Consider the following 27,165-nt stretch of genomic DNA (forward strand, 5'->3'; position numbering starts at 1 on the left):
TAATTAACAAATTTGGCATACAGTCCTAAAATGTGCGACCTGTATTTGCTTGAATGTAATTTGACTGCAATAGTAATGCAAGTATGGTAATGCAGCCGCCGCAACCGAGATTCGTTCCCGCTGACCCGCAAGTCACAGGATCTATTTCCGGCTGCAGCAGCTGCATTTCCGATGGAGGCGGAAATGTTGTATACGCCTGTGCTCAGATTTGGGTGCACGTTAAAGAACCCCAGGTGATCGAAATTTTCAGAGCCCTCCACTGCGGCATCTGTCATAATCATGTGATTGTTCTGGGTTGTTAAACCCCACATATCAATCAGTGCAATGACTTCAATGAAATAAAAGCACGTGGTACGATTCAGGAAACATAGAAACTGTCTTGAAATTTTGGCTTGTACTTGAAAATACTGGTAATTTCACATGTTTGTAATATTAACTGCAAGTTTAAATGCTACAAACCTTCTGCGAAACTACCACACATACTACAGTAAAATCTCGGATGATACGAATTCATGTGAAGCGCGCAAAACGTCCGTATCATCCCGAATTTGTACAAACCAAAACAAACAAGGCTGATTATTAAAATGAACAAGAGCTTTATTGAGGTCACCGCTCCTTGCTGAAAATGTCCATGGCGGGGTTTTTTCTTTTTTTTACTTTTCTGCCTTCGGGGTATGTCAAAAAAAGCCACCGGAAAGGAATGAAACCGTACAGCGGTTTTTTCACTCATGCTGCTCAGGGGGAGCGAAAGCGGCAACACTAGCCAGAATTTCACTCGCTTCGCTGCCTAAGTGGGTGGAAAACCGCGCCGTGAAGTTGACGCGAAAAAAATTTATTTTGAAACAAGTGATGTGAAAACGAAAACACCAAAGCGGCCGGAAAACCAAATCCGCATGTGTCGAAAACGGTCACGTTAGTTGTGCCCCTCGTTTATGCTACCGCCGCCTTTGCTACTTTGAGAATTCATTTCATTTTATATTTCTATTTCGCACTGAATTCTAGTTATTCATGCAAAGCACTGAAAAGAAACAGCTTGAACCTTTTCGCATGTCCTTTTGGGAGATACGCCAGAAGAAACGAATTGAGCGGACGCACTGGCAGTGGCGGAGACTGATTGAGCTGGCTGTGCAAAAGCGAGACACGTTGCGACAGGCCGACTCACTATTACTGCAGCACCTTCTTTTACTTCTGCTTTTCTTGGCGATCGTAATTTAAACCAGGCTCTCGTTGAAAGTGTTCCTGTCGAGGCCGTGAGCTTTGTCGGGTTGCGTGAGCAGTTTGCGATTGCGCCAGTGCAAGGCACCGCTGACGCCTTTGCTGCCATGTTGAATATGCAACTGGTTGTTTGCATAACATGGTTTGAGCTGTACCGTTGCATGCCGTGAAGCTGATAGGCAGTTCGCTATTGCGTGGTGGAAAAGTTCGCGGGTTTTCCAGCCACTTAGACAGCGAAGCAAGGGAAATTCTAGGGAGTTTTGCCGCAGTCGCTTCCTTCGAGGCTAAGTATGAAGAGGCCTGTTCTACCTCAAGCAAGTCGCGAGACGCTGCTCGCGTGCAGCGGTGAATCGTGCTTTCGTGTCACCCGTCGCGGCTGGGTAAACTGTTCGTATAACACCGAATCGCGGCACATTTTAAATACTGCAGTCCATCCGAAACAACCTTAAAATTCGTATCATTGTGAAATTTGGATAAATTGTAATGTTGTCATCGAAATTCTATCGTATGAAAGTGGACACCTAGGGACAGCAAGTGAAACAGACTGTTAAACCATTTGTGGTACTATTGTAGCTTACTATTTTATTAATATTAAAGGCTTTTGGTGCACGTTTGCCATGTCTTAGGAGGTCGACAATTTTCTTTTCTTGGTTTCAGCTAGCTTACATTCATTTGCTTTCTGCTTTGCTGTGTTGCGCTTTGTGTTGTTTATCATGCTTCAACTGTCCTAATTTACGGTCCCTAAGGAAGTGAGCTGTGAGTTGAGTTGATTGGATTTTCTCCTTTCCAGGAGTGGAGCTACTGACAACGGACTTCCAGCCAGCAGATAACTATGCCGTCCTAGCGGCCTGCCTCCTGCTTGACCACTGGCAAGAGTCAGGTAGGAGCAGAGGACTCATTATTGCTCTGTCATTACCAATAGCTTTTTTGTGTCTTTTTTTTAGTTGTATGGGATGTGCAAGATCTGCATCTGGAGTGAACCTGGTGTAGTGGGAACTCTTGTGCATGCCAGGCAAATTCCCATTTCACACCCCTTAATTGCATCTAAAGACATGTGTTGTACCCCGCTGAAAAATCTGGGTGAAAAAATATGAGCTGCTCAAGTTTTGCTGGAAGTAAAATTATATGGCCATGATATTTCATTGTAAGACATGGCGCTGTCGCTTGACTATATATTGTAGGTGAAAGATATCAAAAATAAATTTCGATTGCAGGAGAAGCTAGCCAACCCGCAGATTCTTTTAGCATATACAGTACACTCTCAGTAAACTGAAATCTGTTTAACAGAACTGCTGCTTAAGGGGAGATGCGGGTCGAAAAATCGCGTTTTTTGCGAAAATTTCTACTTTTGAGATATTGCTTCTAAAATCACTTTTGATCATTCAACTATCATTTTCCCAAAGGTCATAGCTGAATTCAAACAAGAAAGTGGTAAAAAGTCGATCTGCGCTAGTGAAGGTAGCTGCCGAAGTCGCCAATTCACGCATCCGACGGCTATTTTTGAAAATCCGCCACTCGGCAACACGATGACGTCCGCCATCGGGGTTTGTTCGGTGGTGTAGATCAAGGCTCCTTCTAGTGTACAGGCGTCCCCCTAGTTTCGTATTTTAGTGAGGAATTTCACAAAACAGTCGTTTCCAAGTCGGTTTACAGCCAAGCTGCAGCCGCTTCGCGCATCTCTACCGGTCACATAGTACGCTACCGAGGCCGCCATTGGCTACATCTGATCGGCCTCGCTCGCTGAGCGCTTGCGACGATCGGCACTTGCCGTGCGTTTCTATGTTTTTCCGAGTTCACCATGGATAACTCGAAGAAGCGAGACTTCCGAGCACGAAAGTTTGCAAGCAAGAACAAGTATCAAGGGCGTCGACGTAAACCGAAGCGCAAAGCAGCGGTAGAAAAATGCGAGCCGCGGGCCACTAGGCCTAATCAAGGTAGCGGGGATACGGCGGCTTGCGGGAACTTAGACGAAATCGACGCCGCGATCAAGTTCATCAGCACATCAGAAAAAAAGATTGAACAGTTCGAAAGCGAAAGAACGAAGAGTGTTTGTGGCTCTGTGAGCGGAGTATTTTGTGACATCGGCGTACTGACATCGATGGTAAGCCGTGCTGTTTGTCCAACATGCCACACCGCTGGACTCGTCGTTCGCGACACCGCAAGTAAACGTAAGGGCCTCTCTTCATTCCTCGAGCTGCACTGTGATAACAGTGAGTGCCCTGAGTCAGTAGTTTCTGCCGCGCATAGTTCGCGGCGTGTTCTGCCGGAAAGACAGCCCACCGATGCCGGTGATGACTGGAGCTACCGAAGCGGCAGCTCGCGCGACAGCTTCGCTGTCAATGTGAAGGTAGTTGTGGCTGCGCGTGCAATAGGCATTGGGCATGAACAGCTGTCGCGTTTTTGCGCTATTCTTGGACTGCCAATACCTATGCATCATAAGACTTTTATTGCAATCGGCAAAAAAGTTCATGCTGCAGCTACCAAAGCTGTGCAAGAAAACCTGGCGAAAGCGCGGATGATAACTAAAGAGAAAGTGTATGGGGCTGATGTTGCTGTCATGTATGATGGCACATGGCAAAAAAGAGGGCACAAGAGCCACAATGGCATCGGCACTGCTGTGTCTGTGGACACTGGTTTGTGCCTAGATTTTGAAGTGCTATCAAATTACTGCCTTGCCTGTAGCCGGCACCAGGACTTCGGTGATGAGGAAGAAATATGGCAAGCATTCCACACACCTGTCTGCGAAAAAAATACAGTGCTCCTCTCATGCCATGGAGACTGAGGCAGCTTTGCGCATATGGGGCAGGACATCCTCATACACAACACCATTGCGCTTCACCAAGTTCCTCAGTGATGGGGACAGCAAAGCTTATACCGCTGTCGCTGAGGCCAAGGTATATGGTGAAGCTGTTGTGGACAAGGAGGAGTGCACAAACCATGTGGCCAAGCGTCTAGGCACTGCACTTCGGAAACTGCCAACACGACTTCCACGAGGGGAAAAGCTGACAGATGGCACAATTCAGAAGCTGCAGAACTATTACCGTATTGCAATCACAAACAACAGAGGTGATATTCTGAAAATGCATCGTGCCATCTGGGCCTCATATTTCCATTCATCATCGAGCAACACAGCAGGCAGCCACCGATACTGTTTAGAAGGGGCGACTTCCTGGTGCAAGCATAGGCGAGCCGAAGCGCTTGGGGAGGCCCCACCCGACCACACACCAATCTTGACCAAGGCTCAAGGATTGGCTGTGCTTCCCATTTACAAGCGGCTCACAGATGAAAAGTTGCTGGTGCGTTGTATCCAAGGGAAGACCCAAAACGCTGCAGAATCTTTGAACAGCAAAATCTGGTTGTTGTGTCCGAAGACTAAGTTTGCCTCCCGGACAACAGTGGAAACTGCAGCTGCTATGGCCGTGTTGTGGTTCAATAAAGGACATTCAAGCTTTGAACACGTGCTAGAGGAGCTTGGTGTAGTCCCACCAGATCAACTGATCACCCTGGGCCAATCCCGCGACCAGAGGAGAATCGAAAGAATGTCTGCGTGTGAAACAGCCGAGGCAAGGGCCCATCGGCGGAACGTAGCAAAGAAAGCGCGCCTTGATGACTCCCTTCTCAAGCGGCGAGAAGGATCCACATATGGAGCAGGACAATTTTAGGTGTTCTAGCTGTGTCCCTTCTATGATATCACCAAGTTTTGTGCAAATCGCACTGTGAAATCATGAGTAAACATATTTACAACTTTCAAATGCATTTTTCTCGATTTCCATTTTGAGGTAATTCTCTCATCTTGTGCACAATCTTTTTTTAGGCATAAAATAGTCCTATCTTGATGAAATTTTGCACAGAGTTTAATCAGCCACTCTAGAATACAAGTATCTACTTTAGGTTGCATTATACATCACAGATTTTTTGTTACACAACTTGATACACTGATAGAGAGATGTAAAATATGCATTTAGTACTTTTAATTTTTTTTTAAATGCAGCAAATAAATGTGCTGTTTGAGGTACTTTTCTGTATTGTACTGCTCAAGTGCAGCAGAATGAGCCATTTTGCAATTCTGTGTGAAAATTTTTAGTAAGCTTTATTATGTGCACAAAAAACACTATATTTTGATATCAAAGTTGTAGTAACTCCGGAACTATTATAGCTATCAAAAATATAATTGCAGTTATGAAATCAGCACTGCAAGCTTTACTAACACCTAAAATTTCAAGGAGCTGGGTTATGAAATAAAAAAAAACCTTTTTCGAGTAGCATCTCCCCTTAAATGGAACAAATGCTTCTGACAAGAGTGGTTTCGTTCTTGTATTGTGTGCCGCTGTTCTTTCAGTAAACGGGACTCGTGTTATCCAGAACACATTTTACTGGTCCCTTCAGGTTCTGATTATTGAGAGTTTACTGTATTTGTTTCGTTGTCTATTGGCAGCTGCAGATAGCAAGCAGCACACTGCAGCCCTTTTAATGCTCTCACTTTCTGTGGGTGCCAGCAGACAACGGACAAGTATATGTATTTATTTATTTATTTATTACAATACTCACTGCGCTTTTCAGCATTACAGTGAGGGGGAAGGAAAATACTAGCATAGTCAATCAAAAGCAGGTACCGTATTTGCTCGCGCAATGAACGCCCTTTTTTTTCTCTAAAAATGGAAACAAAGTTGAGGGGTTGCGTTTATTATGTGAGGTAAATTTTATGAAACTTTTTCGGGAGGAGCAATAAATGCGTTAATGCAAAAAAAAAAGCTAGGTTTCTTAGCTTTTTGCAATTGACATACACATACACTGTTTGAATATAGCTTCTTTGTTGCACTTTACTCATCTTCGGTGGTTGATGGCACTATCTCCTAGAAGCTGTCCCTGGGCCACTCGCGCCTGCCATAAAAGCGTCTTGCGGCTATCTTTTCTTGCAATCGTTTAACCGCGACAATGGTATCTTTAGTCACATCAAGGTGCACCCAAAAGCATGCGCTATGACGCACTTGTGCCAACTTCGTGGCAACCTCGCATGACTACCGTGACGACGCTATTAACATTGTAGCCAATATCCAACATTGCAGCAAGCTACCCCCCGAAGCAACAAAACGAGCCGGCGATAACAAGATCAACTCCGCAATACAGCTGCCGTCTGGCTTCTACAAGAGAAGTTCCTCTTCACACTGATAACAAGCAAAGTGAGAATCGGAGGTGCTGCCGTGTTGCGGAAGTCATCATGATCTTTTTTAGACAACAAGCGATTTTTTTCTGGTATTCCAAAAACCTGCAACACGATAGCGACGAATGACCATACGCGACAGCAAATCCTGTCGTCGTCCGCGGTGGTTGGTGAGGGCAGTTTCGTGACCTTCGCTTGTTGTGTGCTAATCAGCTACGATGTCTGTACACTCGCACTGTTCGCGAACCCCACTGTAGTGCACAGATAAAATGGGGACGGGTTGCGCACAGATAGAAAGAAAAACAATATGGCACGTGGCAACGGGCGAAGAGGATGGGGAGAGAGCCGAGGGGGGTCGGCAAAATAGCAAAAAACTGAAGGGATCCAACGGGTGAGAAGGCACCAGGTGTCGGTTAGGACTGCAGGGGATAAATGTAGGGGGTGCGTTTATTACGCGGGGAAAAAAAATACACATTTTGATGACTGAAGTTGGGGGTGCTTTTATTATACAATTGCATTCATTATGCGAGTAAGTACAGTAATTGAAACAAATATTCAACCTCAAGTAACTGCTTTAAAAAAAGCAGAACAGCAAAACATATTGTAAAAACTGGAATATAGGTGGAATTTTTTTTTTTTTTCAAAAAATGTGATGCAAAGTCCGACCATCGTCTTATATGTACAGGTCATTTATAGAAAAAAATGAAGTCTCGCAACAATGGCCAGCCAAAGTCAAACGCCTCCATTGCCATCGTGAGCATCAGCAGCGGCGCAGTTAGGCAGGTCTAGGCAAAGCCTACAGTGTACTAGTAACACCATTTTGCTTCAGTTATCTTTGTCAGTTTGCTGTTTTCCTTTTTCTATTTTTTTCAGAAATGAGTGATAGTTGATGGCAGTTTACTATTGGTTTTAAGAAAAAAGCTATTGTGTATGCCGAAGCGCTCGGCAACCTGCTGGCACAATGGGAACTCTGTGCATATACCACTATACCATATTCTAGGGGAAAGGGATACTAAAAGAAGGCTTTCCCTGGGATGTTATCGTGAGAGCAAAAGAAATAGGATTCATGAATGAGTCTCTCATGAGTGTAGAATCGGCGACCCGGTGTGCTTTTTCAGCGGCCGAAGATGTTTATGCTCGAGTCATTTCGAGTCCATCGCATGGCCAATGTAAAGGGAGCTCTGTTCGATGTCAATACGAACCTTGTCGTAATCCCTGGAGGACTAACATGAATCCTTCAGCCACTGGATGTAGTTCTCAATAAACCCTTCAAAGGTACCGTGCGCGAGCTCTACAATGAGTGTATGCTGGGCGACAATATCAAGACCCCCGCTGGCTGCCTACGACATCCACCACTCAAGACCATTTGTGGCTGGGTGTCATTAGCATAGAAATCTCTTCCGGAAGAGGTGGTGAGCAAGTCTTTACGCAAATGCTGCATCAACAACGCATTGGATGGAATGGAGGACGATGCACTCTGAGTCTTAACTAATGAGAAACAGACGTCAGATTCAAGTTCGGACAAGTCTGAGTGACAGCACTTTGTGGCCTTCCAATGTTTAACTACATAAGATTAGTGTCAAAATAAGAAGAAAGGTCACCACAGTGCAGCTAGTTGTGCCGTGGATTTGTCAATGCAAAGCTGCGCCGCGATACTTTGTGATTTTTAAAAATGTTTTTCAGAGATTCAGTCAAGTGGGTCGATCTATACCCTAGTCCGACCTATATTCTGGTTTTTACAGTATTTAGTACAGAAAACACTCAAGCAAATATCTCACAGGAGACCACGAGGACTGCTTACAATACAAGCTTTGTAAAAAGAGAAGCAAATAATTGAGGGAAGATAACAACGGCAATGTGATGGGGCAATTTGTTCCACCCGCGAATGGTTTTAGAGAAAAACACCATCCTGAAGTAGCTGATGGCATCTTAATATCAGTGAGCCTGCCCTATAAACTAAACAAAGCTTTAATGCTATAACAATACAGAGCTTGTGCCGCGAAAATTCTGGCATGGACACGGAGTCGGCTTCATTGGTTGCAAGTGAAAAATGATCTTGTCTACGACAGAAAATCCAGAAAAATGCAAATGAAATAATAAAGATTTCTGGGTTTAAGTGAGGATCGAGCCCATGCTGTTTGCGTGGCAAGAAGGTGTTCTACCGCACAGCTACGCGTTTGCTTGGAAATGCAGTTAAAATAACTTCCTCTGCTTGGAAACGCTGTCAAAATCACATTCATGCCTTACAAACACACTCATCCCGAGCACAGGCTTCACAACGCAGTATAACCTCGTTACAACGAATCTGCTTACAACAGACAATTGGCTACTACATACCAATTGGCATGGTTATGCAGACCCCCCCATTTGTTCCATTGATGGAGCTTTGATTACTACGGATTCTGGTACAACGAAAACTCTGGTATAATTGACTAAAATTTAGAGCCAGCAAGGTGGTCAGGACTCTTGTACAGTGAACTTTTCTACCACAGATATCCCAAATTCACTAACTTCCGACTCAAATATCAATACATTTTCGGGACGAGAACGGCGCGCTGCAGATATCAACATACCGATTTAAAAATGAAGGCTACCGATCTGTGGTTTGTTAACGGCTTGTTATGCCTAAAGAAGGCGACGGAAAAATTGACGCGCAGCGTGCTTGATCCTGCGTTCTGGGGCTGCTATGAGCAGTCACTCCGTACCGAGCTTTGCTGAGAGGTCCATCGCCAACGAGCAAAGTGGCCATCAGCGGTTCTGAAGAGCCAGTGGACGATGCAATTTGTAGTTTTCAATGAAACGCACTGCAGCTTTTTCGCTTTCGCTTGTCCGTTATCATGATGGTCTTGCCCGCAAAGTTCGAAGTGAAGTTAGGCCTAGCCCTAACTTTGAGCAGAGATCTCAGTGTCTATGTGCAGCTGTGATGCTCAGTGTTTCAAAGTACATCATGCTCGATTGTGAGCATAATGAGTTTTCCAACGGTGATCTTTGTTCCAAGTTTCGACTGTTGATAAGCGATGTGTCGAACGAGATTCTAATATACTGTGGGTCCGAAACGCGCTTCTGCGATGTTTGTGACGAGTTTGGCGCGCTATCTTAGTCCGATAACTGAACTTCCGCTTGCAGCTGCCTTAACTACATAGCGATCTGTGAACACGGAGCGAGTGCAAAAACGTCACTAAGTGGTGAGATTTTCGACGGTTGTGCTGTTTAGGTGCTATAATGTTTTAAAAACAGTTTTTTTTTTTGTGACTTCCTCAATAAATTTTGTAGTCTCGGCAGGCACAAAAATTTTTCACAACACTTCTGCCCAGTTTTTAGTAAAGATATTTTGGAATCAAATTCAAAAAAAAGGATGGGGCACAGAAACTGAGTGTGATATTTAAAAAATATCAATTTTTTCCCCTGTTGAGCAAAAAACCCGCTTATGACTTTCAGTTCTCTCTGGTTATAGCAGACCCATTCAGTGTTTATGTAAAAGTCTATTGTACAAGTACTTGGATTTACATACTCCTTTTGCAACAGACCAAAATCCTCTTCACTGTGAAGGTCTGTTGTAACGAGGTTATACTGTACAACTGTTTTATCTTAATCGGTTTTCTGTAAGGATCGGGGTGACAACGAGGAAATTGAATCGGGTGCTACAGTGACACTTAAGGAAGATGATATAAATATTACCGTATTTACTCGATTCTACCGCGCCCTCGATTGTAACGCGCACTCGGTTTTCACGGCGAAAAAAAAAATTAAGACATCGATTGCAACGCGCACCCATTTTTCTCGTTGGCCCGCACGATCACACTACTCGGGAAAAGGACTCCTTTCGGGAGCGTCTTCCATTTAAATATGAGGTATGGGGGAAGCTTGTGCCTATCTGACATGCAACGGAGCATTGCCGTCAATCTTGTTTTATCGTAGCCCGGTGTCAGCATGCGAACTTGCTTCGCCCTCTTCTTCTCAACGGTTGTGGTGCCAGGCATGTCGAAGTAAAGAGGCGTCTGATCGGCATTCCCGATTTGCCCAACCAGGTAGCCGTTGTGCTGCAAGTTTAGGACGAACCTCTGAAAACTGTGAAGCTTTTCTTCGTACTCCTCCGGCAAGTTTTGGTGCATGCCCATTTGCTTTGGGAAATCCGAATGACCGCGATGCGGCCCGATTTCCGTCTGTTTCGGCACATGCGATGACTTTTCTTTTAAGAGCGGCATCGTGGTGCACTCGTCGAGTTTCTGGAGTCAGCCCTTCCATGCCGTCGACGCTAATGAACTACAAGATGACGAACTCCTCAGCACACTTACGAAGTGCCGTACATGGGAAACACATAGGCAGAAATGGCCGACGCGCCATGCCGAAGCACGTAGGGGGCGGCCATTTTGGAAATGCCAATGGCAATGGAATGACCGTATTCATTTTTTTTTTCGCACTCGATTTTAACTTGCATGGGATTTATGGACTCGCTTAACCGGAAAAAAGGTGCGCCTTAGATTCGAGTAATTACGGTAACCGAGAAGGTATATTCAATCAGCTACTTCTTTTAAATACCAAAACGTCATGTGGACCTGACGGTATATCGAATCAATTTTTGCGACGATTTGTGGAGTGGCTGTCGTACTACCGAGTGATTATTTTCGAGAAATCTTTGAAATGCCACTCGTTACCTCAAGATTGGCGTAGGGCAATTGTCCCAATTTTTAAAGGTGGTGATAGAACAACATTGAACAATTACAGGCCTGTCTCACTCACGTCGGTATGTAGTAAAATATTTGAACATATAGTGGCAAAAAATATTCGGCAATTTTTAGAACAAAATGAATTATTATGCCCCTTTCAGCATGGATTTCACGGTGGCCTTTCAACAGTCACACAACTGGTTGAAACTATACATGACTTGTGTATAGCTGTAGATGCCTGTATGCAAATCGATGTTATAAGTATCGATTTTTCAAAGGCGTTCGACAGAGTTTCACACCGTAAGCTGCTATTCAAGCTTCGCAATGTCGGTGTTAGTGAGAATGTTCTCAGTTGGATCAGAGCTTATCTAAGCAATCGACAACAAGCAGCTAAAGTGGGAGATGCTATGTCGGGAAATCGGGAGGTGTATTCGGGAGTATCTCAAGGATCTGTATTGGGGCCCCTACTCTTCCTTTTATACATAGATGATATTTCATCAGTTGTCCAACCACCAGTAAAAATTGAGCTATTTGCAGATGACTGCCTAATCTATTGTCCGGTATCATGCAGAGAAGATCAAGTGAATATCAATCAGTGCTTACAAACCCTAAACTTATGGTGTTCTAAATGGGATATGAAAATTAACATTAAAAAATCTACTTACACACACATTACAAAAAAGAAGGAAGTGCTTTCGTTTGCATATAACATTGGTGATAATATGCTGGTGAATGTCTGTAATTTTAAATACTTGGGTGTAACTATAACAGATAAGTTGAGCTGGCATCCTCATGTCGATAACATCTGTCAATCAGCATGTCAAAAATTGTGCTTCCTACGAAGGAAGTTACGCCGAGCCACAAAAGATGTCAAGCTGCTTGCCTACAAAACGTATGTCCGTCCAAGATTAGAATACGCTAGCGCTGTGTGGAGCCCACACCAAAAGGTCTTAAAAAATAAATTAGAATGCATTCAGAGAATGTCAGCTCGCTTTATCTGCTCCAAATATCGAAGAAGGGATTCTGTTACTGAAATGTTAAAAGTATGTAAATTAGAATCGCTGGAATTAAGAAGGCGGAAACAGAGGCTGAAACTTCTTTTTCAGATCTTGCATGCCGGGGTGAAAATAAACAGGGATGATTATTTGAAGCATTCTTACAAAAGGTTTCCAAGAACATTATGCACTACATTCATACAATCAATACATGCTCGAACAGATATTTTCCGATTTTCCTTCTTTCCCGATGCTATATGCGGAATGAATTACCGAACGATATAGTGCAGAAAAGAACTTTGAGTGATTTTGAGGTTGCTCTTGATAGGCATTTCGTTGAGAATGTATAGTTATCAGTGTTCATGTATGTGTTTCCTTAGAAATGTTTCATTGGTCATAGAGATCATGTTGTAAATATATTGAGTGAAAAAGTATGTAACTGTGTTTCTCATATATTTATGCTATATGTTACAGAGCTCATTTTACGATTTTTCGAATATTTAATTTTGTGCAACTCGATTCTTCACCCTCCCTGTAACGACCCTCAAGTTAGGGTTAACAGTATGACAAATAAATAAATAAAATCTCAGTAATATTGCATGGTACCAGTAAACATTGCCATCGGGCGTCAGAACACGTCATTATCATAATGACTTTGTGGTTTAAAGTCTACTACCCATTACAAAAGGCATAGATGTTACTGCGAGTATTCTCTTCAGACCATGTAGTGGGTGCATTGCAAGTTCGAAACAATTTCAAGCACGTAATTACTTGTGGTTTAAAGCGTGTCGCTTGGGTTTTAAGGCGTGTTACCCATTACACAAAATGCAGCCATATGTGAAAGCTTCACTGACACAAGCCAGTTTGATCTTTAATCATTACATTGTAGTAATGCACAATTCACAGTTCTCGGGTAACATCCTAAGTATGCACTAAGTGGTTTAAGCAAGCACTAGAGACAGCATATCGCTATCACGTTCAACCCTTAAGGCTAAGCTTAAGGGTCCTTAAATTTTTTCTACCTTGCTTAAAAGGCTAGCTAATTAATAATCCAAAATTACATCAAGTGATCATAACCACAAAATACAATCTTGCTACCATATTTAAATATGAACAGAGCAGCGTAAGTAAAAAAAAATGTTTTTAAAGCTATGCGTGCACATTCCTCTACTTGAATGAGTGTTCCAAGCTGCTATTTGAATTGGCAATAAAAAGTTGAGGTTGGGAAAAAGTCATTATAATTTATATCCCGCAGTTCAGCTTGCCTTGCTTCCTTGTGCTCCTCCGATGTGCAACCTTCTTTAATGTGGTGAATTTTCTTAGGCTTGGGTTTTTTTTTAATGCACCAACCAAGCCCTCGAAAGGTCATTTTAGGCTTGTGAGAATAGTGAATTTTAGGGTCGAAGTGAATAGTGATTTTGGTTGAATAATTTTGAATTGAATACGAATAGTAAAGGAAGATAAGCATATTTTTATGACAACTAGCCTGCACAATATTTTTAAAATTTAAACAAGGCCTGTGCAAATGCTATTCGTTTTGGTTCAAAGAAAGCGCTAACAACTTTGAATAGTAGGAAGATGTGACTTTCAGTAGAGTGCTAGTGATAACCTGTAAAATATGTGATGTTCTAAAATTTGCTATACCTAGTGCATATAAGCCAGTATAGCAAGCTGTTAAGCTTAAATAATGGTGAATAGGTGTGAATGTAATATGTTCATTTAAACTTGAAATGGGGCTTCGTGGCAGTGCGGAATTTTCCTGGATGGATGTTTACGCAGTTTAGCATTCCTTTACTGCAGTGAAACCACCTTTACAGAGGAATACTTGTGAACTAATATACAAGAGTTGTTTTCACGACGTAGCACTCTCCTGCTGCACAGAACACCTTTGACAAATTTTGTCACATGTGGTTTGATATACACTCACACCTCATTATAATGTAATAGAATGTAACGAAATAATGGATATAATGAAGTAAATGAAATTCTCCTTGAAAGCTTCATTGAGAATCATGCATTTTAAACCTCGTTGTAATGAAGTAAAATGGACCGGTAAATGGATATAATGAACTAAATTAGTCTATTTTAGTCTATCAAAAAAAACCTGACCATAGTGTGTTAAGTATATTGTTTTCTGCGGAGTTTGACGCTCGTTTGGCGCGGCTTTTTCAAACCTCCCGCGCTGACCTTACAGCCACGCCCCATGCGACCGAGAGAGCCGTCCTCCTTACACAACCAGCGAAGAGGAATGAGGAAGCGCTCAGCGGGTCACATGACCGAGAAGTGGCGCTGCGGTGCAAAGCAATTTTCTCTCACGACGGCAACGACTGCGTCTCTGCTGCTACTAGTTCATTTCATTTATTTCATTTATTGAAGCCTTAAGGGCCCGGAGGCATTACATAAGGCAGGGGCAAACAATATATGAGGGACTCTTAATCACACAAACGCCGAAAAAGGAAGAAAAGACGAAGAAAGGGAGAAAAAAGATCTCTAAGAAAGGAAACAAGCAGGCAGAAAAAAAAGAACAACTACCGTAGACTGGAAATAAAACAGCAATATACGTAAGTAATCAGCATCATAATGCATGAGTCACTAAAAGTAAGTTACTAACATGGTTTAACTAGGAATTCATTTCAATTTAGGTCAGATTCATTGTTATTTTTTCGCGAAAAGTCGTGCGGTCGGTGGACGAGACAATTTTGTCAGGGAGGGTATTCCACAGGGTTATTGCATGGGGGAAAAAGAGTCTTTCATTGATGATGTGCGACACTGAATGTGTGCGATTGGTTTGCTGTGGCTGAGGCGCGGCGAGATTCAGGGCGGTGGTTGAAGTCGAGGGTGCCTGGCAAGTGGGTGATAATAGAAAGAGTGAAGCAAACAGAGACGCGAGATGATTCGACGTAATTGGAGACATGGCAGGTCAAGTGTGCATTTGAGTTCGGTGATGCTAAATTTACGCGAGTAGTTTGACGATATGAAGCGAGCAGCGTGATTCTGGATGGATTCTAATTCGTAGGTGAGATATGCTTGTGAGGGGTGCCAGATAGATGAAGCGTATTCCCATTTAGGCCGAACGTATGTCTGATATGCAAGTTTTTTAATAGCGGGTGATGCAGATCTGAGATTTCGGCGCAAAAATCTAAGTGCGCGCGAAGCATGTGCGCATATTATTTCAATGTGAGCGACCCATGATAATGACGATGTCAAGTGAACGCCTAGCTACTTATAGCAGTCTGTTGAGTTATTTCATTCGAATTGACATGATATGCGTGAATAGCGGTGCTGCGTTTACGGGAAAAGGACATGGATTGGCACTTATTAAGGTTAAAAGGCATGAGCTATTTTCCACACCATGCAGCGATAGTGTCAATGTCTTCCTGAAGATCAGTGGAGTCGCTAAGCTTGTGAATGGCATTGTAGATGATGCAGTCATCGGTGAAAAGTCGAAGTCTGGTTTTTGTGTTAGATGGCAGGTCATTGACAAAGATAAAAAATAATCCTTTTAAATAAACAGGCTTATCCCTGTCCCCCAGGGATCGTCCTTTTAAGAAATGTTCTGTCCAAGTAATCAGTTTCGGGGGGATTCCAAGAGCAGATAATTTTGCAAGCAGGTGATTGTGTGGGACACGGTTCAAGGCCTTCAAGAAGTCGAGGAAGATGGCGTCAATTTATAGATGATCGTCCATGTGTTGCAAGATATCATAGGTGAATTCTGAGAGCTGTGTTTCGCACGATAATGGTTTTCTGAAACCATGCTGGTGCGCATAAAAGAAGTTAATTGATTCAAGGTAGTTCATTAAGTTGTTGCTATAATGGGACAGCTTTCTTTTTTTTTCTCTCTCTCTCTCTCTCTCCACGCGCGGCCTTGAAAGGAGAAGGGTCTCTACGGGCAGAGACGGAAAAGGGAGAAGCGTGGCACAGACGCGTCGCAGATCGGCATTTGAGAGAGAGCAAACAATCCGCCACAGTTTTTTCTTTCCTTTTCTTTTCCTTCTTCGCGCCCAGCATTGAGAAGTGCCGCTGCGGGATTGGGCATGGTGCTGAGAGAATTTCCGGAGCGCGGTATGTTCGAATTAACCGTCGCAAGTGCTAGCGCGTTCGAATTACAGGGCGTTTTCGCTCATTGGAATATACATAGCTTTGACAGGACCTCAGCGTGAGTTCGAATTACCCGAAAGTTCGAATTAATGAGAATCGACTGTGTTGATTTTTTATGGCGCGCGTGGTAGGGTCGCGGTACATCAGGCCACGAGGCAGTTTCCTTCTTTGCATGCTTATAGGTGTGCGCCCATCTGAGCATACATTGCCACAAACTGTTATAATCTATATAATGAAATGGATACCGTATTTACTCGCATAATAGGCGCACTTTTTTTCCAGAAAATCCGGCTCGAAGTTAGGGGTGCGCCAATTACGCGGGGCAAAATTTTCGAAAATTTTTTCAACTCGGTTCTTGCGCTTTAAATCTGCACACTTGTCAAGTAAAAGGCGACTTTATCGTTTACCAATTAATTCAGCATAAAACAAACATACCTACGTACATTTTAATGAACAAGCGAGAGCCGTCAACTGCACACACACACGTAAAATTTATTTACACAAAAGTCGTAGCTGTTGCTCCTTTTCCCTATTCGGAGTCCGAGTCGGAGATCACACATTCATCCTCGCCGAGCGGGGATTCGTTTTCGGTGTCCGAATCATCCGCACCCCACAACATGTCATCCTCACTCGCATCCAGTGCGTTCGAGATACCCGTCTTCTTGAAGCTTTTCCTGACGACTTCGTCGGAGATCGCCTGCCACGCTTTCACGATCCAAGCGCACAGCATTTCCACAGGCGGCCTCTTAATCTTACCACCTGGAGTCAGCTGATGTTGTCCTCCAGCCATCCAGGTGGTGTACAGCCTTCGAACATTTTCCTTGAAAGGTTTATTCAAGGACACGTCCAAAGGCTGCAGTATCGATGGGAGGCCGCCCGGAATCGCTGCCAGATCTGTGCGCAGCTCCTTTAGCTCATCTCGTACGCGGTCTACTAGGTGCCCACGAAAACTGTCCAGGACAAGCATGAACGGCAACAACAGACCACCCAGCCGCCGACCCCAGACTGTTTTCACCCAATCCACCATGAGTTCCGCGCTCATCCAGCCTTCTTCCTGGACTCTGACGTAGATGCCTTGAGGGAATTTTGCCTTTGGGAGCGTCTTACGTTTAAAAATAACGTAAGGCGGTAGCTTACGCCCATCCGCTGTCACCGCCAGGATTACGGTGCATCGTTGTTTATCAGCGCCAGACGTTCTGACGATGACGCTCCGTGCACCTTTCTCCTCCACTGTCGTGTTCCACGGCATATCAAAGCAAAGGGGGGTCTGATCAGCGTTGCCGATCTGGGACAAAATGAAGTCTCTGCTGTCGGAGCTTTATAACAAAACTGTGGAAGTCCACCACTTTGTCCTCATATGCTGCGGGCAAGCGCTGGCACAAGGTGGTCCGCCTTCGCAGTGCGAGGCCATGGCGCCGCATAAAACGAGTTGTCCATCTGGAGCTGGCTTTGAACTCTCTTGCTTCGATGCCCTGCGCTCGGGCTATTCTGCGCGCCTCAGTCTGCACAATATCCAACGACACAGCACAGCCGTCTTGTCGTAGCTCTCGTATATGCCGGACCAGTTGCTCTTCGACGTTCGGATACCTGCCGGTCTTGGCACCGCGGAAAGCCCGTCGTGTCTTCTTCGTCGCCTTAAGTTTTTCTTCTTGGTCCCTCCAGTACCGAACACTGGTTTCTCCAACGCCGAAATGCCTGCTTGCAGCCCGGTTGCCGTGCTCCAGCGCGTACTGCACTGCCTTCAGTTTAAACCCAGCTGTGTAGCTCGCGTACTTCCCCATGGTGGAACCAAAGTTCAATACACGACCACAACATACGCACACCGCTTGCAAAATGGCGTTTCTTTTTCTCCGATGGTGGTGATGGCGATCGAGCCCCCGGCGTTGTACACGTGACCTCCAAAAAGCGCGGCGATTTGGGGGGTATCAGTAATTGATGGAACAGCCTTTTTTTTTTTTTTCGCTCATGGACGCTTTTTTTTTTTCAAGTTTTATTTCGACAAACACGTTGGTTAGGTCGTTGCACTTCGAATTTTTTTTATTTGCTCGTCAATTTGCCTTCTTTTTTTCTTCAGGGTACGGGGACCGCGTTCCAACTGTACCGCTGGGGGGTAAAATCGTTTCTGATCACGGCCAAGTTCGGGGTGCGCCTATTATGCGCGGAATTAAAAAAAAAATCGAATTTTCCGCGACCAAACTAGGGGTGCGCCTATTATGCGAGTGCGCCGATTATGCGAGTAAATACGGTATATCAAAATAATTGTGGCTCCCCTTCACCTTCGTTATAACGAGGTTTGAGTGTACATTCATTCGTTCCTTCTGCATACTTGAAAAGTTTCAACAGTTTATACTTGATTTCAAGCGAATTTGAGTACAGTAATATTGGTTCAAACACTCGAAGCATTCGAGTATGTGAACAAGGCTAGTAATTTTATCTTACTTCTTTCCTTAGTGTCTGCATTCATACCAAATCTCTCTTTGTAACATTCTGCTTTTGCAAAGTGGTGCGACATTGTTGGTTACACGGTTATGTATGGCCTGATGCAGGTGATTGTCGCCTGCTGCTGCGTCTCGTGGTGGCCCTGGAGAAGGCCCTGGTTTACAGTCCCTCCTGCTTTCAGATCAAGCTACTCTTGCTCAAGATCTACGGCCGCATCGGTATGAAAGCAAAAGCTGCCTCGAAACGTGGATGATGTGTGTGCAATAGTCTGCGGAAAGATTTATCGATCCATTTCAGTAATGCTACGCGTGTATGCCAGTGGTGAACCTTGCATAATTCATAAAAAAAAAAGATTGGGGGACATGGTGACGGTGTAGAACCAAAAAGCTCACCACGAAGGTCGGGGAAAACGAGCGTGTTCATTCACTAGATGGCGCAATAGCGTTTTTTCAGGTCAAGGGGAAACACTCAGATACAGCTCTTGTGAGGCTCTTTTGTAAATTTCGGCAGCACAAAATGCGACTGCAAAGCGTTCTTTTGGGAAAAAATTCATTCAGTTGTCTTCATTAGTAAAGGGGTTCACAACCACGTTTCCAAGAAATTGTGGATTGATCTCAACATTGAATTGAATTGTCTCACGAATGGATCACCGCAAGACATTTTTGAGAGCAAGAGTAAAGTTGCACAGTTTTGTTGCATGCTTTCTGCACTTTTCTCTCACCCTAGCAAGTGCACAGGGAGCGATGGCACGGGGAGACAAAAAGCTACATCACGCATGCTTCATGAAATATGATCACTCTTCCAGCTGGGATTCTGGAGAGCGCTAGTGCTATAGCTGCGTAATTTCAGCGGACTCTGTAGTGTGGCAAGCAGTGCATGGCAGCACCTCACAGAAAGAAGGGCATCTGATTGAAACGTCGCTCTTGGCTTATGCCAGCTATTTACCTATAGCAGCAATCTGTTGCGCGAAGAAATATCCACTCTTATGACAGCCCTCCAGAAGCGTGAATATGGGTCTTTGTACGTTGAGGAGGCACTTGAGAAAGTGGGGATTTCACGCTTTGCTTACGAACACTTTTTGCTATGCCAGTGTATTTACATAACCATAGGTTGACACATTTGGTCTTAATTTGAAATCCAAAGTAGAGGAGCTGGCCTAGAATCAAACACTATCATATTTACTCGCATAATTTGTGCACCCATAATATTTTGCCAGCTTTACTAAAAAAATATTTACTTGCATATTTTGCGCTCTCCGATCCGCCCGAGCCAGTTCGCCAGCATGCGCACGAGAATACTGGATTTTTCTGTGCTTTGGATCGACGGGCCGGGAACGTGCATTAGCCGAGCAGGCCAGCACATTCAAATGGTCTGTGAGTGCGAAGTCTCTTCTTCCATGGACTTCCCCTGAGCTAGGGTCCCTAGAGTATCGTACCCGAACACTCAAACTTGTTGGCGGGTCACAGTCGTGCTTGAGTGTTTGCCTCCCTTTGTCTTCACATCTCTGCCACCGTGAGAACGTACACTCGCGTCATAGCACAGACAACTTTCTGCATTGGAGGTGTGCAAGGGCCTGCCACGCCCACGTCCGGGTTAGCTGTTTTTCTTGTTCTGTGCATCCGTACTCGAACACATGCTTAGTTGATTTCTGAAGCTTAATTTTCGCCATCCGTCTGTCATGGTTTCACTGTTCCCTTGCGATGGGCTACAATAGTTTTATATATGGCAAAAGTGAAGCTCACTGTTCTCAAGTTTCTGGAAGAAAATGAAAACCATGTTGCTGCCAAGCGCTTCAGTGTGAAGTTCTTCAGCGTGCAACGATCAACAAGATCTGTACGGGAGAAAGAAGAGTGTGCCCTTGCTAATGGAAGTTTTCTGCCATTAAAAAAGGCCTTTTCAATTATGTGCGAACGCTTAGGCTCTGCAGTATTGTCATGTCATGGAACCTAGTTTTTCCCAGCGTTGTCAAGAAGAGTTTCAAGAACTAGAAAATGGGCATTCGAATGCGCTCAGCGGAACCGAGGACGATGCGTTTTAGTAGGCAGGTGACAATCGCCGCCACAATGATTCTCAATCGAACCTTTCGATCAGCGATCGTGACCGGATCTGACTGGTTACAGTGAGTGCTAATTCTGATGATTTAACAAGTGCACATCGTTTGTGCTGCAATTTATTTTCTTTTTATTGCGATAGCAATTATAGGGACACTCTCTACTAGATTGTGCTGCCGATTTTGCCGTCATTCACCGTATATGCATACATACCTATATATATGAAACACAAGAAAGAAGAATAATCCAGAAAATGGCTCCCAACGCGAGGGATCGAGCGCCCGATCTCTTGCTTGCGAGTGTGAGGCGTTAGCCACTGAGCCACAAAGGAGCTCCTCATTCAACATTAGAACAGCAAGCTATTAATATCTACCACTTACCGCTGCCGATGGCAATGATGGACGTGCTGCTCCAGTTGCTCCGAACTGCTCCAAAAGAGAAATGCTGCTTCGTGCTGCTCTAAAGTGCAATGTGTGAGTAACTGCTCCCAACCTGCTCCAAAATGGCATGGGGGAAACTAAAACAATGAAGTTAAACCATGTGACCATCCAGCAAGCCTAAATGAAAACAAAAAGAAGCTGTATACTGTCATATATTATACAGCTTGTATAGTAGCTGTATACTAGAATATTGAGAATGCTAGACTACTCACATTTTCATATATATTTGATATGGTTGTGCATTTGTACTTTATTAACAGACTATTTTGGTGAAATGCATGCGAGACTTCTTATTCATACTGGTAGCCGCTCCTGTGAGAACTTTGATATGCGACTGGTTACGTTTAGGATTTTTATCAACTTTGACCTCGTTTATGTCACAAGAACAAAAATTTGAAATGGTAGTTCATTTAGCTTATTTGATGTTTGAAAATTTCAATGCTGACTACTTTTGCAAAATATAAAAACACTTACTTGGTGTTCAAAGACCATTCATTTCTTATGATTCTTGCAATTTGAAGTGAGTATTGTATGTGCAATATGTTTGATAGTATATATTAGGATATGTATATGGGAACTCCAGGAGTCGTTCGGAATATTTTGCTTTAAGCTTCAAAAACACCAATAGCTGCTTTAGGCTAGTATTTTTTCTGCTCCAAAAACAATAAAGGCTGGTTCAAAACACCATTTTTTCTGCTCCATAATCTGCTCCAAAAATCAAAATGTCACTTCCATCACTGCGATGGCCATCTCAGGGAACTATCATGTTTTCAGCACTACCAGCGAGATGGCACAATAAGCGCTTGTCGCCAGATCGTGACAATGCGGCGGTGCACTTTCTCATTTTCTATATGTAATTTGCCTCGTGGAGAGGAGGGCTGGACGCTCACGCGTGTGCGCGCTTATCTTGCGGTGCGGAGGATTGTACGCCTTGGGCTTTCACCTAACAATTCTGTTGTAGTTACCAGGTGCTCAAAGGTCACTTCACTCTCTGCACAGTCTCCGTTTGCAAAAAGGGCACGCTTTTCAGACAGCGAAGTAGCAGTTGTGACACTTATTCACTTCACTCTCTGCACAGTCTCCGTTTGCAAAAAGGGCACGCTTTTCAGACAGCGAAGTAGCAGTTGTGACACTTATTCACTTCACTCTCTGCACAGTCTCCGTTTGCAAAAAGGGCACGCTTTTCAGACAGCGAAGTAGCAGTTGTGACACTTATTCGCGTTCATCTGTACCTGTGAGTATGTTTTGTGCATCAGTTATGTGTGAGAAACGTGGGGCACATTTCGATCTGCTTACCATTCTTTTTGTGGCCTTCCAATTTGTTGCTATTGCGTTCATTGCTTTGCCTTTTCAGCAAAGCTGTAACTTTTTTAAATGTACATATACTTGCTGCATTGGAACTATTGCACATCATTTTGTATGCATTTTGGCCCATTTTTGCAGAGCTAGCTTTTCCGCGCAGCTTTCAAGCACTGCCATAAAACCACTTTGGCACACCGAAGGGTTCATGGAAAAAGAACTTTTTTTTTTTTATGAAGTATGCTCCAATTTCCCCACCCCTTTCTTTTTTCTGTCTTGCGATTATAGGAGTGTTGACCTACATTCGAGTTTACTTACAGTCATGTAAATACGGTAGCTGCAAGATTTGGCTGAGCTGTTCACAGCAGTGTCGTCTTTTTATTTCCATACGTTGTTTTTTTTTTTTCACCTACCTCAAGGGCTGGTCTGTTTAAAGGGGTTAAAAAGATTAAAACCGTCCTGTTGTCATAACATCACTCGAAATGAATGACAGCTGCTGTCACTAGAGATACTCTCCTTCTTTGCCTCGCATAGCGGCAGCATTCTGACTGTTGCTGCATGGTGGAGCATACTAATGATAAAGAATTTAGGGTCTAATTATAACGAAAGGAATTTTAACATGCGTGATAGATTTGAATGAGGGCTGGGAGATAAGGCAGGGCAGGTTTCACTTGTGCCAGTTTAAGTGGATTATAATAAACTGCTTGCCAACACCTTTATCCACCATAGTGATAAAGAGCCAGTTGCAAGGTCCCTTTATAGATTTGCCTTTGGCTTTTGCCTTGTGCAACACGTTGAAGAACCCCAGGTTGCTGAATTTTCCAAAGCTCTCGTGGTTTCGGCACGTTAAACCCCAGATATTAATAGTATCAATCTGCCACTCTGAGTGCATGCACTGCTGCATCTGTTGCTGCAGGTTCTGCAGCCGCGTGCCAGCACTTCGCCGAACTACTCGACATCAAGCACATTCAGCACGACACATTGGGGTGAGTGTACGTCCACCTCATTTTGACCCCACATGAAACATGGTCCAGCTTCATTGCAACAGTATACTTGCAATTGAAACTAGTACTGGTAGTTTATGGGAGAATGTAGCGTAAATTGCACTTACATTATCTATTCTTTTTTTTTTTGATGCCCTATATTTACATTTGTGTCTCTGTAGAATTATTTGCTGTGTAGAAATTCTGTCGCTCAATGTGGAGTTCACCAACTGTAAGGAGAGTGGCACTACCTCATGAATCAGAATGGAAACTTGCTATTCCCTTTTTGTTCAGAATCGCCTTAAAGCATGCATCTACATTTTAGAAATTGAGTAAAGTTTTGTATTTAGCAGAAATCTTGTTGTCAGCACAATTTTCATGAAATGCATCCTCACGTGCGAGGGTGATATTCCTCAGTTGAGTGAAGAATCATTAGCACTGTATGAAATATAGGGCTGATAAGTGTTAATAAGGGAGGATAAATTTTTTTCATTCATTTTTCATTTTATTTACACTCAGGGCCATATAGCATTATAGAGGGGAGTGGAAATAAAGTTTACAAGGAAAAGGAAAATACAGCATGAGAATATACAGCATAGAAAATACATATTATACAGCAGAATGTACAGCAGAGAAAATACAGCATGAGAATAAACAATGCAACAAACATAAAAATAAAAAAGTAAAGAAAAACTCCTGATTATACAAAAGTAGCTGTGCAACAACGGTGAACATAATACAATTTTAAATAACGTTTAGCTCATACAATACTGAGTAATGTTGGACGGAAAATATTGTTATTAGTAATAGTGACGATGTCTTCGGGAAGGTGGTTCCAATGTACTGATGTACGATGTATAAATGATCGATAAAAACACTGGGAGTTGCAGGATGCGATTCCAACCTTATGACGATGGTCGATGCGATCGGATATGTACTGAGGATTGAGGATTAATTGGTTATGTAGGGTGGAATGATGGAATAATTTGTGAAATGTACTCAAGCTAGATATTTTCTGATGGGATGCAAGGGAAGGAAGGCCTAGGCTAAATTTCATTGAACTGATACTGGCAATGGAATTGTAGTTAGAAAGTATGAAACGGGCGGAGTTATTCTGTACGCGCTCAAATGAAGTAACCAGGTTATTATGGTAAGGATCCCACACTGATGATGCATATTCAAGTTTGGAACGTATTAATGTTTTGTACAACAGAAGTTTTAGTGCAGAAGGTGCTTTTGAAAAGTTACGACGTATGTAGCCTAACATGCGATTAGCATTATTAGTAATGTATGCGATGTGGGGTGCCCAAGATAAGTTAGATGTGATAAGAACGCCCAGGTATTTATACGAGGAGACTGGATCAAGCGGTACGTTGCTTAAGTAGTATTTTGGTGGGGTGTTAGCAGATCTAGTTACGCACACTACCTTACATTTAGCGATGTTTAAGTCCATTCGCCATGTGCTGCACCAAGCTGCTACTGTGTTAAGGTCAGATTGGAGGCTTAGACTGCCATTATTACTGGTTATTTCACGAAAAATGGCGCAGTCATCTGCAAAAAGATGAATGTTAGAAGAAAGTGAAGACGTGAGGTCATTAATATAAATTAGAAACAAAAGTGGACCAAGAACTGACCCTTGCGGTACATTTGAGTGGACCGCAGCAGGTGACGAACTGTGAATGTTAGCAGTATCGTATTGAACACGGTTAAGCAAGAAACACTCAATCCACTTAAGTAAACTATTGTCAATATTTAGTAGGCTCAGTTTGAAGAGTAGTAGTTGGTGACAGACTTTATCAAAAGCCTTACTGAAGTCTAAAAAAATGCAATCAGCACATGATGAACGGTCTTAAATCTGATGCAGTTTGTGAGTGAAATATATGATCTGTGTATCGCATGAAAAATGTTTGCTAAAACCATGTTGTGCTGGTGTAAAAAAAGAATTCTATTCAAGGAAGTTAATAAGGTTGGTGAAAATGACATGTTCTAATAATTTACAGGAAGTGCTTGTTAACGAAATAGGGCAATAATTTTTCGGAGAGTGTTTATTACCAGACTTAAAGATTGGGACCACCCTCCCTATTTTCCGTTGTGTAGGAATGGTTGATGTATCTAAGTACTGTTGTAAGATTCTTGTTAGTATCACTGAGCTGTAAGTAACGGTACGGTGCTTTTCAGAAATTTGGTACCAATATTGTCATGGCCAGGGGATGAGTGAATGGGCAAGTTACCTATGAGTTTAGCGATACCGGAATTATCAATGTAAATTGGTGGCATGGCAATATAATTGAAGTTTTGCTCATGGGGTTGGATGACGTTATCAACTCGTGAAAAGTTTTTTAAAAGTGTCATTAAGAAGATCGGCGCACATGTCAGTAGGAACTGGATTGTCAAAATTATCTACTAGAACTATGCTGTTATCTCGTAAAGGATTAATTAAGTGCCAAAATTTACGTACATTTGCAAGCATATCTGGGAGAGTTCGAGAAAGCGAATGTAATTTAAAGGATTTTAAGGCGGTAAGGTAAGCGTTGTGCGCTGCTTTGTAAATCGCCCAACGGTCTTCAGAAGGTGCTAGTTTTGCTGATCTGTAAAGTCGTTTTTTACGGTTAGATAGGCGTTCGATGTAGGTGTTATACCATAGTGCCTGGTGATTAGAAATGATGGTTCGGTTAGGAATGTATTTCTTAGTAAGTTCGTCTACTTTTGCAGCAAAAGTATCTCAGTTCGATTGTACAGAGCGATCAGTGAACTGGACAAAAAAAGGAAGCAACGAAGAGTTTGACAGGTCGTCATTAATGGCATCGAAATTTGCATTACTGTAATTGACTATGAGTTTTTTCACTTTGGGGGTGGCATTTTAAGGTGACTGCTGACCAGTAGCCAAACCAATTTAATTCATGGTAAGCTCATATTACTAAATGTTTAAATTTCTCTTAGTCTCTTTCGGTTTGTCGAGACAAAAATATAAGCAATGAGAGGTTGTTCATGTAAACTTCAATAGAATACTAGAACCCTTCAGGTGAAGCACCTTAATCGAAGCAATTTAAAATGAATGACTTTTTTTTTATTATTGCAAGCTACCTGGTCACGCCAGTGTACCTGAAGGCAGGCCTTTTCCAGACAGCCAATACTAACATGCACACTTCACTGAAGCTCTTCACTGGTAACTTCAAGGACGTAAGTGGCAGCACCTTCTAATCATTGCTTTCTCACCCAAGCTTTGTGACAAACGTATGCAAGTCCTCCTGTTTGTCAGCAAATCGTTCCTGCCTTTACTACAACGTTAATCGATCAAGTAGTCTGCCGCTGTCTCTTCAGCAAGTTTTCTTCTACACGAAATTTTGCCTGCGAAGGAATAAATGCATCTCCTCCAATGTTTGCCAACCTTTCATTTGTGCATCAGAGCAACCAGTTTTGTGTATGCTGTGCACAAAGATTTCGTTAAATTGTACTGTAGTACTAAATTGCTTCACTATATCAAGAATAGAAATTCGTGGCTGTCAAATGGTGCTAAGATTGGGGAATGAAAGTAGTGTGTTACTTGATGGATTTCGTTAACTTGGAAACTGCAGAACAAACTTTGCTAAGTCACAAAAGCAAGTCCACTCAAACCTCACTATAACAAGGTTGAAGTAAGTTTGTTATATCCAAAAATTCTTTTGTAAAGGTATATTCCTAACATTGTACCTGTTGCAAGACTTTTTTTCATTTACTTTGTTGTAACCGATTTTTCGTTATATTGAGGTTTGAGTGTATGTACATTGTTTTAGTGATTCTGGGATTGAAAAATGGAGATGGTAGTGTTGCAAATTTT

At 43.0% G+C, this 27,165-nt stretch overlaps 1 protein-coding gene across 1 annotated transcript in view; it reads left to right on the top strand.

Annotated features, from left to right (window-relative positions):
* The window catches only part of LOC142803104 (N-alpha-acetyltransferase 25, NatB auxiliary subunit-like), a 95,248-nt gene that overhangs the window by 33,659 nt on the left and 34,424 nt on the right, over positions 1–27,165 (top strand). The window contains exons 12-15 of the mRNA XM_075888209.1: positions 2,006–2,095; positions 18,683–18,793; positions 23,282–23,351; positions 26,429–26,528. Coding sequence (XP_075744324.1) covers positions 2,006–2,095; positions 18,683–18,793; positions 23,282–23,351; positions 26,429–26,528 — 371 coding nt within the window. The remainder of the gene's footprint in view (positions 1–2,005; positions 2,096–18,682; positions 18,794–23,281; positions 23,352–26,428; positions 26,529–27,165) is intronic.

The sequence above is a fragment of the Rhipicephalus microplus genome, chromosome 3 (genome assembly GCF_043290135.1).
Source record: "Rhipicephalus microplus isolate Deutch F79 chromosome 3, USDA_Rmic, whole genome shotgun sequence".
Lineage (NCBI taxonomy): Eukaryota > Metazoa > Arthropoda > Arachnida > Ixodida > Ixodidae > Rhipicephalus > Rhipicephalus microplus.